Genomic DNA, 17,798 nt, shown 5'->3' with positions numbered 1-17,798 from the left:
TGAGGCCTTATTCTCTTCCGTTATAACCAATTATTAACACTAGAAAATAATTATTAATTAAATTTATGATTTATTTAAAATTAGTTTATGAACTTTTACAACAAATTAACAAAAACTCCAAGTGCGAACATCCATGTCACTTACGTCTTTGAGTTTGTTGGCTAATGAACACTGTCTCAGAGCTTCACATATGGCAGGGTATGAGTTCTACCCTTGGTGCTTGCAGTCTAAAAAAAAAATAATTAAGAATAATTAAATTTAAGAAATAAGTTCAAGCCCATAAGTCCAAGATGATAAATATTTGGCAATAATCGAAACAGCTATATGGTCAACCAAAAATTCAGTTAATTAAAAATAATAAAAAAAAATTTTTTGTTGTTGCAATTTCACTACTGTTCGATAAAAACCCCTCTATTAAAAATAATAGTTCATATTAAGAATTTAGTTTCTTTCGTCAAAACAAAGGTTATAAATCTATATATTATTAAATGTACAATTTAAGTATTAAAAAGAGAATTATTTTTAATAATAATAGAATAATAATAGAATCATTTAAAATAATAATAGAATATCCGCATATTATAATTTAATTTATAATTAATAATAACATTTGTACGCATCTTGATGAATGACGTTAAACACCAAGTAAACTGATAAAATTTAAATATGTAAGTACTCCCTATGGTTTAAGGTACTGAAATTTGATTGATCTCTCCAGCAGATCTATATTTATAGAATTGAAATGACTAAGGGAATTAAGTCTTTTATTTTGTTTTAACATTTAAATTCAAAACAACTCGACACTTTGAGAAGAATGTATTGCTAGTCAAGTCGTCGAAAATTCCGTCAAAAGGATCCAGAACTCTAAAATGATCCGTGTAGAGCATTTAAATATTGTTGTATTTTATATCTAATGGGAAAGTTTGGTAACTAGAGAGTTTCCCCTGGCTAGATGTTTTCAGGTTATATCGCCTGTGCTCGGTCGCCAGACCCTCGTATGCGAGAACATCACGTATTGGTATGCGAGAACATCACGTATTGGTGAGCTTGGCTGTTGAGGAGGCTAAGCTGTTTATTCGCATCATTTCCCTATTGAGGCTAACACAATGTGTATAACCTTGCATTAGGTACTTTGTAATATGTATTAATAAATTTGGTTTGAACAGCTTGCATATATAGTATTGCTACAAATCCAAATCCTCGTATAACATAATAAGTCACTCCAATGCTAGGAAAGAAAATTTTAATTTACTTATAAATTCATATTTTTAATTTTGAAACATAAGACTTCCTGACAGTTTCCAAACTTTTCGAAATGTAGGCCACGAGTAATAGAAAAAGATTGTTTATAAACGTAGGAAATGTAATGGATGCTATTTTCGTTGTTGCAACAGAGATAAATGTTCAACTGATCTGCTTACTTTTCAGAAAGCTCATGATATATGTTATGTAGATACTCTAATGTAAAACCTTATAATTTTTAAAAGACTTAAAGAGGTCGCGTCATAAAAGGCGTTAAGAAACACTGGTCTATTAAAAGTGAAAGTAGATACAACTTCTAGTCATATTCTCTGCAGTTGTGTGTGATTGATCTTAACTAGGAAACTATCATTAAGCCGAAAACTGATGATCCCGTTTTATGTAAGTAACTCTGTAATAGGAGTAATTTAGACCTTCATTCAAAAAGCGGAATGTTTTTTTTCGGTTATTGACACAAAAGAGATTTACTTTAGTTATAGTACCCTTTCCTCTGTTTCCTCTTCGCTGGAAATATGGAACTGTAATATTTTCTACTTCATTTCGTTCTATATGTACTGTGATTGTTGTTTCTAGTCTTTTCTTTTTAACGAGGTGTAAAGCAATAGAAAGCTAAATCAGCGAGTAACTTCAATCCTCTAAAATACCCGGATATCCAACGGTTTGTTGACTCGGGATCACCGATTTGGAATTTCATTAAGAAGTCGTCTAGAGCACGAAACACAAATGTCTGTTTTTTTTGTCGTCATTTTGTCAATTGACTATTTTTTTAATGTGTGTGTTTTCATTTGTCACTCCAATTATTCTTTATGGGAACGTTCTTCGCGCTTATGCGAGCTATAGTAAAGCTTTCCGCTCTTTTTCGAAATATCTAAAAAACTACTTCAACATATTTGATGTGCAATGCTACTAGGAGTTGATAGATGTCCTACACGATCCACACTCAAAAAAGTATGTTCTAATCACATACTATATTAGTCAAATTGACCTGATCATTTTTGTTAGAAAACTTTATCCTAGGTAGTAAAGAAGATATGGAAACCAACAACCAATATGTCGGGTAAACATATTTTAACCTGACATTAAGTATTGTATGGTTCAACCATATGATGCATCGGGTAAAAATATTTTAACCTGACATTTAGTTAAAATCTGGTTAAATCAACCAAATTATTATTCTGAGTCCATGTTTGTTGTTTCTAGTCTCTTTCTGTATTATCTGCAGGTACGCTCGAAGTGAATTTAGTTTCAATGGATATTGGATATTCATTACTAATTTTTTATTTTTCATACTTTGTCCTGACAATGATTTTGATTTTTTCACTATAACTTATAGAGTTTTTATTGTCCCTGTTATTATTATTGACTGATTTAAATTTGATTTTAATATCATATATATCCGAATTTTTCAATAACCTTTCAACAGGAGTGAGTAATTTTTTCTTTTTGAAAAGATATGAGTGTGCTAAAAAATAAAAATGCATAATACATTTTAATTTCGTCAATCAATTGCTTTAGAAATTATTAAACAAAATGTAATCATTTAAAAAAGAAACTGAAATCTGAAATGCTAAAATTCTCGAAACAAATGTTGCCAAATCTAATATAAAAAATAAAACAATTTAACAGAAAAACTCATATTTGGCTCAGGCTGTGCATATACCCAGCAGACGGAAGCCAGCAGCCAGCATAGTTCTGCATATGTTAACTTAAATAAATTGGTGTCATCACATCATAAAGCCATTTCATTATATTGAAAATATTCCATTTGGGAAATGGTGCAGCGCTGATGATGAAAAACGGCGTTAATAAAAACTTGCGAACAAACGCAATACTCTGTGTATACTCGACGGAAGCCTGTATTGGACCCGCCATGCAACGCGAACAAATAAAAAGCATTTTATATACTCTGAACTTTTCCCGACTTTTGTGGAAATTGCAATAACTTCAAATATTTATTTTATGGAAGAAATGACAATTTATTCTGGCAATCTGACAATCTGACAATACATACGCAGCTGTTGTCAGGAATCGCTGATATGGTTTATCATTCAAATCTGTTCCAAAAAATATGAAGTTTCTTTATTGGCAAACTTTGCTCGTGTGGAAAAGAACTATAAACTTGTAAGTAATTCGGATATCACACACAGCTCGGATGTCATAAGCAAATATTCGCAGAAGAGTTTTATGTTTCTTTGTTTATGAATTGCAAATTCATTTTATTCATTTTGCAAGTCAGAAATAGATAAAATTAATGAAAAAAAAAATCATACTATTTTTTTATTTATTAAGAAATGATTTCATATCAACAACATCAATGTTAATATTTTTTTCAAACTATTTATGATGTACATATATATATATACACACGTATTACTGCATTCATTAAATGTTTTTTATTTAAGCACAAAATAATTATTAAATTTAATTAAATTTTTTATAACAAACATCAATTTTCTTATTTTGCTTACTATAAATATTTTTTTCATATCCAAAATTGATAGTTATTTATTAGTTATTCTCATACCATGAAGGATTACAACCATGAAACACATTCTTGAAATTTTTTATAATTTATATGAAGTAGTTAATTTCCTTAAGAAAAACTGAACATAAATAATGGAAGTGGAAAGTATCTCAGAATAGCTAAAATACAGTGTTTTGTAGTTCACAAATTTTCACTTTCAGATGCATACACAAAAGATATTAATTGAGTTGCGTTTTCATTAAATTAGCTCATCATCCTTGTTGCCCCAATACATTAATTTACCAAAATTTTTTAGTATATATTTAGTATAAATCTAAATAACATACCTTCTGCTCAAAAAGTACTCGGATTTTGTAAATGAAACACACAAATTTAAATTTTATTCCAAATTTATTTTATCTCCTTCAAAATATGCTCCTTCTGAAGCGATACACATATGCCAACGCTTAATCCAATCTTCCATACACTTTTCGTAGGCTCGTAGGCTCGTAGGTATGGCTTTTAGTTTCTTCAGCGAATTCTCTTTTATCGATTCAATCGACTCAAAACGCTTACCACGAAGAGGCAATTTGAGTTTCGGGAAGAGGAAAAAGTCGCACGGATGCAGATCTGGCGAATGTAGTGGTGCCGTGTTTGGTCAAAAAATCGCGTACAACAACAATTTTCCATAGTAAAAATCGCTAACTGCACTTAAGGTAGTCTCACATTAACAACTTCTGTAAACAAACTAATTGACAGATGGCGCTCAAATTTGTACCATATATCAAGAAACAACAAACAAAATGCGGATACTTTTTGAGCAGAAGATATACCTAAAATTATATAATATAAATTTTATAAATATTATTTTAAATTATTATAATATTTAATTTTTATATAAATTATATAAATATATAAATTATATAAATATATAAATCATATAAATATATAAATTATATAAAACTATATATAAAACCACACTGTATTACATCAAAGCATGAACCGGACCTTGATAATGTAAAGGTCTTACACTAAGAAAATAATCAACAAAAACGCTTTTTCTTGGAAATGCTATATATCCTTCAAACTCCCAGTGACCCCAGACTTAACTATAAAACTGACATACAACACTGTGCTCAGGTGTATAAAAGCACCTTCAACAAATCCGGAAGAAGATAAATATATCTCTCCTATATATGTTATTTTTATATCTATTGTCATAGTATATGTTAATTGCTTTCTATATACATGTATATAATTCATGTTTTGATGTTAATGTATTTTATAATTTTTTCTTTATGATATGTACTAAAATATTCTTACATCGTATTAAAATTCTACAGTATCCTGATGATGACTATAGATTATAGTCGAAATATTGGTTAATATAAAATTTTTTAAAAACAAGTAATAAGTTTTAAAAGATTTATTAACTATTGACCAATTACACCGTAAAAAACAAAATTATTATTAAAATTATAATATAAATATTTTTTTACATTACAATAATTTTTTATTTTTAAATATAAATTATTTAGTAATATTAATTGAAGCAACTACAAGTAGTATTATACTTGAATTGTTCAGATACATCGAATAAAGTATTTAATGTTTAGCTTTGTTAAAGCGTAAAAGTTTGCTTAAACGGCTTTAGTTGGATAGTTTTTGAAGTTGTTAAAAAAGTAAGACCCAAAATGGATAACCCTACAACTTGATAACAACTTCTACAACGTGGAATTGATAGCACGAATGTGACATCTTAACTTTCTCATAACTGAACTTACAAAGGAACCTTCAAATATTCCAATTACTGTCTTAAGGTATTGTCTAGTTAATCCACGTTACAGTTGTCAGCAGTATCTATATGTCTGAGATTCCCAGAATTTAATAAATTTAATTATGTCAATAACTTATTAAGGGTCGTCAAATATTTAGTAATGATCTATACTCCTATGGAGTGTTCCAAAGGTTTTAAATGCCATCAAAAGAAATTTTGCTCACTATATTATAAGTTTTACAATAACCAATTAGGTCTATCCAAGAATAACGTAAACCGTAACCGGTTTGCAGCAATTTGTACTTGTATGGATTGTTCTAAATGTTTCAAGCACTATGCTACGGTATTCTACCAGACAATCTTATCAGTCACAAAGTAAGGTATGTCCATTATCCGTAAATATATATTTAATTATGAAGACCACTCTTTATTAGACGTGCAGCAACTTAGGACCTACATTTTAACTTACTTACTAAAAAACAAAATCATATAAATGATAAGACCAGATCAGCAATGACCTGGAGAAGGACAGTTCAGGAGGAAACAGACATATCGTTTAACGAGTTGAGAGCAATAGCACAAAATATAAGCCAGTGGAAAACTTTTGTAGACTTTTGTAGATGAATAGATGAAATAAGTATTTGTACGAATATTATGTTCATTTAAATGAATAATAGTTTGTAAATTGACAGTTGATTGCTTTAAGAATAATCTTGACTAAATTGGGAGCTTAAGACATACATATATTATAAAAGTAGTATTACACTGCTAAAAAGTATTGGATAATTTAACATTGATTCCGGAAGAACATTCTGTGAATAAGAAAAGCTGGAGACAACTGTTAACTACAGGTGTCAAATCCTTTGGAAAAAATGTGATTTACGCAATAAGTATGATTACATAGCAGTATTTTAAAAAAAGTATATAAACTTTTAAAATTAAATGTGTATATGTACATTAAAAAAAAAATACATTTATGGAAAATAGTGCCAGATTATATACGATAATGAAAAATAAAGCTAGGTTGTTGCTATATCTGAGTATATCTGTTCACATTGTTTATAGTCTTGTTTATAGACCGATAGTCCCAATATGTTCAAGTTATCGTCTTCAATGATATTATTTTTTGGAATGATATTGTTTATAATTAAATCTAATAATCTGCCCTTGCAAATAATTTCTAAATATTTTACCACATCTTGTAAAATTCATCAATTATTTTTTTGGTCCACAATATATTTTGCATTTAAGACCTTTGATTGATGTTTACTTTTTATATGTAAAGAAAAGTGTTCAAGTAATCCCGAGTTCACGTAAACCACATGTTCTCATTTTGGAGTGCGGACTGTATATTATTCATGATTTAATTAAGTAGTGTATTATTCATACGATTAAAGTAGGCTACGAAATCTCAAATCTTTATCTTCCGATTGAGGATTGGATACTCAAAAGAGTAAAGTAAATACCTATAATTTAAAACCTTATTGTATATAAAATATAAACATAGTCTACTAATGGCATTGTAAGGTGTATAAATAAAATAAATTTTTTTATATAAAATAATACAAACTAATTTATAAAATTTTTGTTTTAATATTTTTAAATAAAATATTTTTTACATTCTCACTTACCATTAGGCACTAATTTTTTCATTATAGCAAATACACAAACCACTGGTTTGTGGCTAAAATATTTAGTGTTGAAAACTAATTTGTATTCTTTAATATTATAGAGACTTTCCTATAAAATTTATTACATTGCAATAAAACCGTAATAATTTATTATTAATATATTATTATTTTATTTAGTTAATTATTTAATATAATGTATATAATTCATTAATATATGTTTCCAGCGTATTATTTGATTACAACAATTTAACTTCTCTAAATTTTTAAATTTTATTTAACCCTAATAAATACAGTAGACTCTTGGTATAACGAAAGACCCTTCCAGTCCCTATGAGATTTTTATTATATCTAAGGCTTTCTATTTCTAAGTTTTTTGTTAAGGCTGTGAAGCAGTATTTTTTACTGAAAAGAATTTTATAAAGTAATTATATATTTTGGACCAGAGATGCTATCAGTAGGTATTCCATTTTCTTTTTTAATGGTATTATATTTTGGTAAAGTATTGGTACAAGTCCTTATAAATCATTTCATATATATCTCACTGGTCTTTGTAAAACACGTAGCCGATTTTTCTGGTCCGAAGTACTTTCTTGGTAGAGATACGCTGATTTAGAGAAAACATTTTTGTTATTTTGAACAATCAAATGCAAGATCGTTTATAGTATTCGTTATGTCATGTAACTCTTAACTCTTAAAGCAAGAGCTAATACAGCTAATAAATGACTGAAAAATATATTTTAATCTTTATTATTAATGAATTCAATGTAGCTGATATATCAGTAACGCTCTTTCTTGTTTAGGAGGGTTCGAACAGTAATAGAAAAACAACAATAAAATTTTTAAGTTATTCATTGAAATTTGACTGTTTCAAGTTTTGCCAAGTAATGATCTTCAGTGCTCTTAAGAAATATTCAAACTTTTTTTAATTAGTTTATAATCCATATATCATTTGTAGGACTGCAAGTGTCAGGCTTTGAATTCATGCCTGTCAAATTATAAACGATGACTAATCGTATTTTCCCACAAGTAACTAAGGTATCATTTTATTTGTAAGTGACATTTACCAACCAACTTCCCTGTTTCTTGGTAAGAAAGAAAAACATTTAGTAGAAAACGTTTTCGAAATCCATATTCCGATTTCATTTTAGTCTCATTTTAAGTTACGGGACATCTGTGGACGTTCGTTACTAAATTACTCTGATTACTCTGAGTTCCTCTATTCCTCTATTAGTTTTACTAAATATTGCTAAGTGTTTATTCTATATTCTCAAGTGTTTATTTTATAAAAAATATAAGAATATTACATATTTATAATATAATAATTCTTTTAAATAATAATTACAATATTTTATGTAATTAAGAATAGACAATGCCATGTTAATTATTTTTTCAAATAATAATTACAATATTTTTTATAATTAATAAGTAGAGGCAATAAAAATTTTTTTTTTTTTTTTGTAATTGCAATGCCATAATAACTTCTTTCCCTTTTTAAATAATAATTATAATATTATAATTTAAAATTTATTATTAATAATTAAATATTATAATATATAATTACAATAATTAAATTTTTATAATTAATAATAATTTGTTTTTCTGTGAATAATATTTTTTATAATTAATAGTAGATGCATTGCCATATTAATTTCTTTTTTAAATAATAATTACAATATTATAATTAATAATAATAATGTCAATTATTTTTTCAAATAAGAATTACAATATTTTTTATAATTAATAATATTTTTTTTTTTAGTATGCATTGCCATAATAATTCCTTTCCTTTTAAATAATAATTACAATATTATAATTTTATTGCCATGTCAATTATTTTTTCAAATAAGAATTACAATATTTTTTATAATTAATAATAATTTTTTTTTTAGTATGCATTGCCATAATAATTTCTTTCCTTTTAAATAATAATTACAATATTATAATTTTATAATATAAAATTTATAAGTAATACTTAGATGCATTGCCATTTCAATTATTTTTTCAAATAATAATTAAAATATTTTTTATGAGTCAATAATATATATTTAATGAGTCAATAATAATTTAATAATAATTTCTTTTTTGTTTTTTTTTAATTAGTAGTAGATGCATAATAATTTCTTTTTTAAATAATAATTACTACAATATTATAATTTAAAATTTATTTTAAATTATTGCCATGTCAATTATTTTTTTAAATAATAATTACAAAATCTTTTATAATCTTTTATAATTTTTTTTTGTTTTTTTTTTAATTAATATGCAATGCCATAATAATTTCTTTTTTTTGTTTTTTTGCTAATTTTTTTTTATGCAATGCCATAATAATTTTTTTTAAAAATAATAATTATAATATTGTAATTTTATAATTTATAATTAATAAGTAGGTACAATATCATGTCAAACCACTGAGAATAAATAAATTATAAAATCTTATTTTATGCTATCCTATTTCTATTTTATGCTATCCTATTTTATTTGAAGAAACAAATAATTACGACTTCATTGGAAGTTCTTCTTCCAAAAACATTTAAAAGGTCAATAGAATTACCATCTATTGATTCAGATGGTAATTCAGATCTTCGACCGAATTACCATCCATAGTATCATTTTTCTCGTATGTATTATTAGAATAGTGAAGAATGCCCATATTGTTATGAAATGAAGATAATTCGGTGGGATATGGAACTTCTGAATTCATTGAATGATTTGATCTGTAAGCATTTGTGAATTGTAAAAAGTTAAAACTGGGAACCTGATTTGTGGCATAACTGCCATACGATGCAGTATTTGGATGATGCAAATGATTTTGTTGCATCTCACAAACGCCTAAATGGTTATTAGTCCCATTTCCAGCAGTTAAAGGGTTTGATCCATGGAACCCGTTTAAATTGTTATTAATAAAATAATTGTTGCGTTCTTGCAATTCGTCACTGTGATTATTGGTGCCATAACCGCCATAATTAGCGGTTGAAGAATTCCCATATCTCAATCCCATCTCACATAAATTATTGTCAATAACGCTCTCGTGGGTTTGCTGCATTTCGGAAACGTTGTTTGGAAACTGGGTTCTTGTTGCCAAAGTATTATTAGTACTACATCCAGCATTTGAAGGATAATCGCATCCGGGTTCAGTTTCAATGTTCAAAAGACTTTCAATGTCAACATTTTCAGTTAAGGAATTTAAATCTGGAAATCCATTTAATATTTCATCAATAGTGTTGTCACTGATTTGCATTTCGAGAATTTCGTTTGGAGACTGGGTTATAGTTGACAAATTATTATTAATGCTACATCCAGCACTTGAAGGATTAATGTTTTGTGATTCGTCATATTTCTGGCTATTGTAATAATCGTAGCCATTCGTTCTATTATATCCGAATTGAAGAATCTGTCGAATAATACTATTATCTGAATCGTTATTTTTTATTTCTTCAGTTGAACTTACGGTACTAATTGTACCTTTCAACTGAATTTCGGAAGATCCATCTGAATTAATTTCTGCTTCTTTCTTGATGGAGGCAAGTTCTTTATTCAACTTTTCTTTCATTCTTTTCTTCTCATCATATTTACTTTTCACGCGCCGATTCTGGAACCAAACCATAATTTGCGGAACAGTTATATTAAGCTTTTTAGCCATTTCAAAATTTTTAGGACGTCTTATATATATATTCTTTTGATATTCTTTTTCTAACTCCATTGCTTGTAGCTTTGTTAAGGTGGATCGTGGACGAGTTTGCTTTTTTGGCTTAACATTTCCTTTTTTATTTTTATTAGGTGATTTTTTCTTAACTTTTTCAGTTGAAATCGAATAGTTGGGATTATTAATCTCTGATGTGGGCTCACATACGCTGTGAAAATTAGGTGTGCCGTGAAAATTTGGTGTGCCGTGAAATACCTGAAATAAGAAATATATATTTTATTTTAGTTTAAGAGTAATCACTGAATGATAGTAATAAATTATAGTAATTTAAAATATTTTATAATTTTTAAATAAATTAGTTTTGTCTTTTGACCATAACTCACCATAAATTCTCCTACTTCAGATAAAATATTTTCCATTGTATTTTGCATAACGGGTGAAGAATTTTGCACATATGTTACCATCTCTTTAATCTTTCAATTTGCAATGATGTAGCTTAGACTATTTTTGTCAACTAAATTGTTCATTAATTTGCTTGAAGGTATTTATGCGCTTCAAGGAGAACTTTCTTCATGTTATTTGAACCGCCTCAATTTTTTAAATATACACGACTTCGCACGAAACTTGTCTCCAGAATTTACCTGTTCGACTATAAGTAAAAGGGGCTTCGTTACTAACAACCAATAAAATGCCAGGAAAAAGGTTTCTTTTAGTATTTATAAAGCATTTCTTCTAGTTTCAAGGTTATATATAACATATTTTCATCTTGTTGAGGATTTTATGGGTGCAATTTTTCAAATAACTTATGCTCTGATTAGAAAATATATTCTCACGTACGCCGTGTCATAAAATTTAAATGTTAAAAATAATTTGACTTAGCGACTAATTGACTTTTGACTTTGATAAATTGACTTTTTTATTTTATTAATATTTGAAATTAAAAATAAAAATAATGTATTATATTATAAATAATATTTATAATATATATTATTAAGAATAATATAATAATAATAGTAATTATTATATTTATTATGTTTATAATATATATAGATATATATATATTTAAAATCATGATGGCAGTGGTTATTTATTTTTTTTATCTTTTCTGTATTAAAAGATTTTACCAATATCTAATTATTATTATAAATTATTATTATTAAAATTGTTTATATGAAATCGCCCAACAGCCGGTACTGTGGCCAGAAGAGTCCTAATGTACCAATTTCACTATTGATTACATAAAGCCCTTTAAGGCTTTGTGAACAAAGTCCAGAAGTAAATCTAGAGAAGAGCTATTAAATTGTTCTGTTGACAGAAATTCCATATGAAATAAGTTCCGTGCGTTATTAAAGCTAGACAGTCACAAAAAATACGCATGGTAGTTTCTTTATTTTCAAGGCATAATCTGCATTCCGAATTATCAGATAATCGTGGTTTGACCATAATGACCCGTAATGCAACCCGTTATCAAATCATCTCAAATCACCTTTTGCAAATTTAAGAATATTTTTGTAGGAGTCCATGCAATCCTGGTATCTCCTATTGTCATAGGTACCAATAGGTGATTTGGATTGTGGTAGTCCTGATAAGTTATGGCAGTATTCCTTATTGTCCTGATTCTCCTTCATTTTTTAAGAGAGAGGAGGATACTGTGCCGTAGTTCACAAAAAGGTTCAAATCCCATCAGTGTTATGGTTGCTCCTTTGTCCTGGTACCCAGATTATCGACAACTAATTGGATTCACTGAGCAAGTTTAGTTTTTCAAGGCATTCTTGCAGCAATATTGAGGTCACCTGATTAGAGTTTAGTGTCTTGATACTCTAAACCAACTATTTTGAACACATTATTAATAGTAAATAAGTATTTTTGAATCTTTTTATGAATCGAATAATTCCAGTTCCCGTTTTGCTATGTTAACTGTCATTTCATTCATTGATGAAGAACTTTTATAAAATTGTTCTCACAGATTTATGGTTTATCACATGAACACATTATTTTTCTTATTCCAGTTAATTAAAATACTGCAAACGTATAAATCAAAATTTTTTTAACTATGTATCCATAATAAATTATTATATTATTATAATATTATTAAAATATGAGACATCTGAATTATTGAAATGTTTATGACAAATTTTTATTGTTACTGACTATAATAAATATAATAAATAATCAATTTCAACTGTTAAAACAATTCAAGACTATTTAATTTATTATCTATTAATTTTAAATCTGTACCATTAACTAAGCCTGGGATACAAAATTAATTCTTCTCAACCCCAAGGACTGTATCTCCTAGGACAAAATTTTTTCCCGAAGTACTGATTTTTATTTTAATAGAGGAGCTCATACAAAATCTTTTCCAAATCGAAGATGACCTATTCTAGAAAGACCATAGTTGTAGCTAAAATTATATATAATTTTATATATTTTTTCCCAAAGTACTGATTTTTTTATTTTAATAGAAGAGCCCATACAAAATCTTTTCCAAATCGAAGATGACCTATTCTAGAATGACCATAGTTATAGCTAAAATTATATATAATTTTATATATCTTTTCCCGAAGTACTGATTTTTTTATTTTAATAGATTAGCTCATACAAAATCTTTTCCAAATCGAAGATGACCTATTCTAAAATGACCATAGTTATAGCTAAAATTATATATAATTTTATATATCTTTTCCCGAAGTACTGATTTTTTTATTTTAATAGAGGAACCCATACAAAATCTTTTCCAAATCGAAGATGACCTATTCTAGAAAGTCCATAATTGTAGCTAAAATTATATATAATTTTATATATCTTTTCCCGAAGTACTGATTTTTTTATTTTAATAGAGGAGCTCATACAAAATCATTTCCAAATCGAAGATGACCTATTCTAGAATGAGCATAGTTGTAGCTAAAATTATATATAATTTTATATATTTTTTCCCGAAGTACTGATTTTTTTATTTTAATAGAGGAGCTCATACAAAATCTTTTCCAAATCGAAGATGACCTATTCTAGAATGACCAAAGTTGTAGCTAAAATTATATATAATTTTATATATCTTTTCCCGAAGTACTGATTTTTTTATTTTAATAGAGGAACCCATACAAAATCTTTTCCAAATCGAAGATGACCTATTCTAAAATGACCATAGTTATAGCTAAAATTATATATAATTTTATATATCTTTTCCCGAAGTACTGATTTTTTTATTTTAATAGAGGAACCCATACAAAATCTTTTCCAAATCGAAGATGACCTATTCTAGAAAGTCCATAATTGTAGCTAAAATTATATATAATTTTATATATCTTTTCCCGAAGTACTGATTTTTTTATTTTAATAGAGGAGCTCATACAAAATCATTTCCAAATCGAAGATGACCTATTCTAGAATGAGCATAGTTGTAGCTAAAATTATATATAATTTTATATATTTTTTCCCGAAGTACTGATTTTTGTTTTTTAATAGAGGAGCTCATACAAAATTTTACCCAAATGATCTATTCTAGAATGACCATAGTTGTAGCAAAAATTGTATATATATAGAAAAAAAAACATGTAGTATAAATATTATTCCTAGAATATTGAGGAATATAAAATAAATATCATTGAAAAGGTATACTAATTTTAATATCCGGTTAATGTGAATTTTTTTTTATCAAAGAAAATAACAATAAATAAAAATAGTATATTTCAAGGTCTAAATAAAAGGTTATTACAGCGACTTTTAGTTTTATAATTCAGAATTTGGTTTTGAAATATATATCAAAAATAATAAATATTATTTCTTTTCTTCAGTATTTCAAGTGAAGACATCATTTCGCAAAAAATGAAAAATTTCCGAATGATAAAGAAATAAATCCCCGATTTTTCTCCCACCTATATAACTGATAATAAAAATAAATAATAAAATTTCATACATAACTCAACTTAGGATTAATTCAACTTAGGATTTGAATAAAACGTTTTATCAAATAAATATATAGCCATAGATATATAGATTAAATTTTTTTTAGTTAGTAATTAGCGTTTCAATTATACCAAAATTCAACTATTTTAATCAAACACATCAAATATTCAAGCTTCTTGAAATTGATATAATAATTTAACTAATAATTTAATTTAATAATTTTTTTTGATAAATATTTAATATAATTAATTCAAAATAACTTTCAATTTTTGCGTTAATACAAATAAAAAATGAATTTTTCTAATATTTTATGAAAGTTGTTAGATATTACCGAGGCATAGAAATATCCATATCGGACGTAGTCAAGGAAATACAGATTATTAGCATTGTTCCACCTTCTAAACATGACCGAGAGAGTATTTCACAAAGCAAAGAGTTCGCATGGTAATATGCTCATATGGGGGTATGTTTTATTAAGTGGTAAAACTATTAGTCCAATTTGTATTCACTTCTTTGTTAAAATTTCTATTCCATCACCTAAATCTCCAAAACTGCTACTTATTATTATTAATTTGTTACTGATGTGAAATCAATGTCAATAAAGCACTCTTCTATATGTTCTATATATTGCTGTCCCTTATCTTCTTGAGATTTCTTTTATAGTTATTTAATCTATGTTATGTTAATATCTGTGGTATATTATTAGGCTGATTTAAAACTACTCCATCCAAAATAAAAATCATAGCATACTTTAGGTAAATTGACAACTAAACGATTATAGTTTAATGAGGTTTTGAGGTTTTGAAAAGAAGTGAACTACAACAACAAAAATTCTTTTATATTATTTTAATTAATTGAGGTTTTGGCTGACCGATATAGCTGCTCCGAGTATTGCCAAATATCCACTATCAGTAGTCTTTGAAATATTTCTTGTATTTAATTATTCCTAAATAATTTTTTGAGAATGTAAGTACCAGGGATTAAACTCTTGTACTGCCAAATTTGAAGCTCAGAATTAGTGTTCATTAGCCTACAGATCTATAAGCGTAATCATAATTAATAATCGATATACTTAAATTCATTAAAACCTATTAACAGTATTTTGGTCAAAGAAAAATAGGCGAAAGGGTGAAGGGTAAGTGCAGAGCAGATTTACAATTTGAAGTAAATGATAACCTTTATTTGTATAGTAATTTATATTATTGCATATATTTTATTCGAATACTCCCGAAATTTTATAAAGCTACTCCGTCTGTCACTACACATGTTCTATTATAATAATTATAATTAGTAATTTCAAATTAACAATTAGAAAAAATTAATAATTAATAATTTTTTATGTATAATAATATATATTTACATTTCATCATAGGTATCTTAACTATTATTGACATTACTGTAAATCATCTGTTACATATCATCATTGGTAATTATTATAAATAAATAACTTCCAAGAATAAAAGTTATAATTTCTTCACGGCACATTAAAAAGGTAATTACAAATAAAGATTATTAGAGATATTTTTTGAATAATTCGTTCGAAATACTTTGTCCTTCGTGAAAATTTCTTCGAAAAGTAAAAATGATCCACTTATGCTTCCTCTTCAGATTTAGTGCGTAACAATCCGCTGAAATGCACTCTGAAGCTACCTGATCTATAAAATAAATAACTGTGGGAATATCCTCCTACAACAATAGATATATTTGGCATTAAATTTTATAGGAAATGTATTATGAAAAAAGATACAATATTTTATAAGTCTCGAGGGTTATAAATAGGTATAAAACTTAACTAAAATTATATTTAAAAAGGATTTGAATTTTTCGCGGGATTTCCGTTAAATTTATGAATGTAATTGTTTTCATATTTCCGCAATATTGAATTTTATTTAACAAGTACGGATATTAGGTAAATTTTTTCTTCGAACATGGGCTCAAGATCAAAAGTTATACTATTGTATTTTTTTACAATTGAACATGTAACTAAAAATGGTTATATCAACTTAGATAAACAGTACTTGTGTACTATATATATTATTGGGATAAGGTGATACTCATAAGATACTAACGAAATTTTTTAGAAGATCTTAATATGTAAGATATTAATTGAACATCAGTGATATATAAGAACATAGTTGAAATAGTTAAATATACATAAATATATATATATATATATATTATATATATATATTATATACATTTTATTAATCTTTTTTATTTGATTGAACGCGAATAAGTCTCAAAGGTGCATGTTATGATTGCAGTCACAGTCACCAATTGTTGTTGCTTTTAATGCAAATTAAATGAGCTGTCTGTATCAAATTGACGTGACTGTGACTGCAATCATAACACGCCCATAAGGCACTTTTACTCAAAAGTATCTATGATTATTTGGGTGATTGCACATTATCATCATTACATTAACTCTTCATCATATGCATTAAAATATAATAATGAGTTATTCAAGGTGATTTTATAGAAGTTTAGTTTGATGGTCATTAGTTTGATGGCCATCTTCCTGTTTATGCATTAATAGAGTGCAATTCACTTTTAGTGTAAGCATCTACAAAATCAAACAATATTATTCAAATCTTTGATATTCAGGTAAACAAATAAACCTAAGCGAGACCTGGACGCAGGCTAATGAAGTAAAATATTTATGATTAAGTTCCGGAGTAGAAACGGCCTGGCATACGAGGGTGATTGTTTTAAGTTCATGCAAATCGAGCATTTCTAAACCTATTCTCAACAAATAGAAAAACCATTTGATATTATTATTTATGCGTTTGGTGAATTTAAAATCTGTGGAGAATTTATCACAACATCATTGAAATATCAAACGAAATTTTCATATTATCGTTATAAATAAAAATTATATTCGAAAAACAAATGTAAATCATGCGGTTTTAACATATTTATTATATATTATATTTAATAAAATTAAACTATTTTTATAACACAATAGGCCTAGTGGATCAACTAAGTGGAATCGCCGGTATAACCTAACCTAAACTAATCTATTACTAAAAAATTAAAAATCTTTTGTGTTTTGTACACTGAAATATAAAAACATTAATTATAAAATCTAAAATTTAAAAGAAAAGCTAATAAAACATG

At 26.7% G+C, this 17,798-nt stretch overlaps 1 protein-coding gene across 1 annotated transcript; it reads right to left on the bottom strand.

Moving 5' to 3' along the window:
* Positions 1 to 9,610: 9,610 nt before the first annotated feature.
* LOC119683573 (homeotic protein proboscipedia-like) lies at positions 9,611 to 11,412 on the bottom strand. The gene is made up of 2 exons (XM_038097333.1): positions 11,159 to 11,412; positions 9,611 to 11,030 (listed from the first exon to the last, which is right to left on the bottom strand). Exons 1-2 carry the CDS (start codon positions 11,237 to 11,239, stop codon positions 9,687 to 9,689), a joined length of 1,425 nt encoding a protein of 474 aa, XP_037953261.1. The 5' UTR covers positions 11,240 to 11,412; the 3' UTR covers positions 9,611 to 9,686.
* Positions 11,413 to 17,798: the final 6,386 nt, after the last annotated feature.

Source organism: Teleopsis dalmanni, chromosome 2 (genome assembly GCF_002237135.1).
Source record: "Teleopsis dalmanni isolate 2A chromosome 2, ASM223713v2, whole genome shotgun sequence".
Lineage (NCBI taxonomy): Eukaryota > Metazoa > Arthropoda > Insecta > Diptera > Diopsidae > Teleopsis > Teleopsis dalmanni.
This window is presented reverse-complemented; position numbering and strand designations above follow the sequence as displayed.

Coding starts and splice junctions, on each gene's coding strand:
- LOC119683573 (XM_038097333.1), bottom strand. CDS start 11,239: ATGGTAACATATGTGCAAAATTCTTCACCCGTTATGCAAAATACAATG. Junction 11,031..11,158: donor CTGAAGTAGGAGAATTTATG/GTGAGTTATGGT, acceptor TTCTTATTTCAG/GTATTTCACGGCACACCAAA.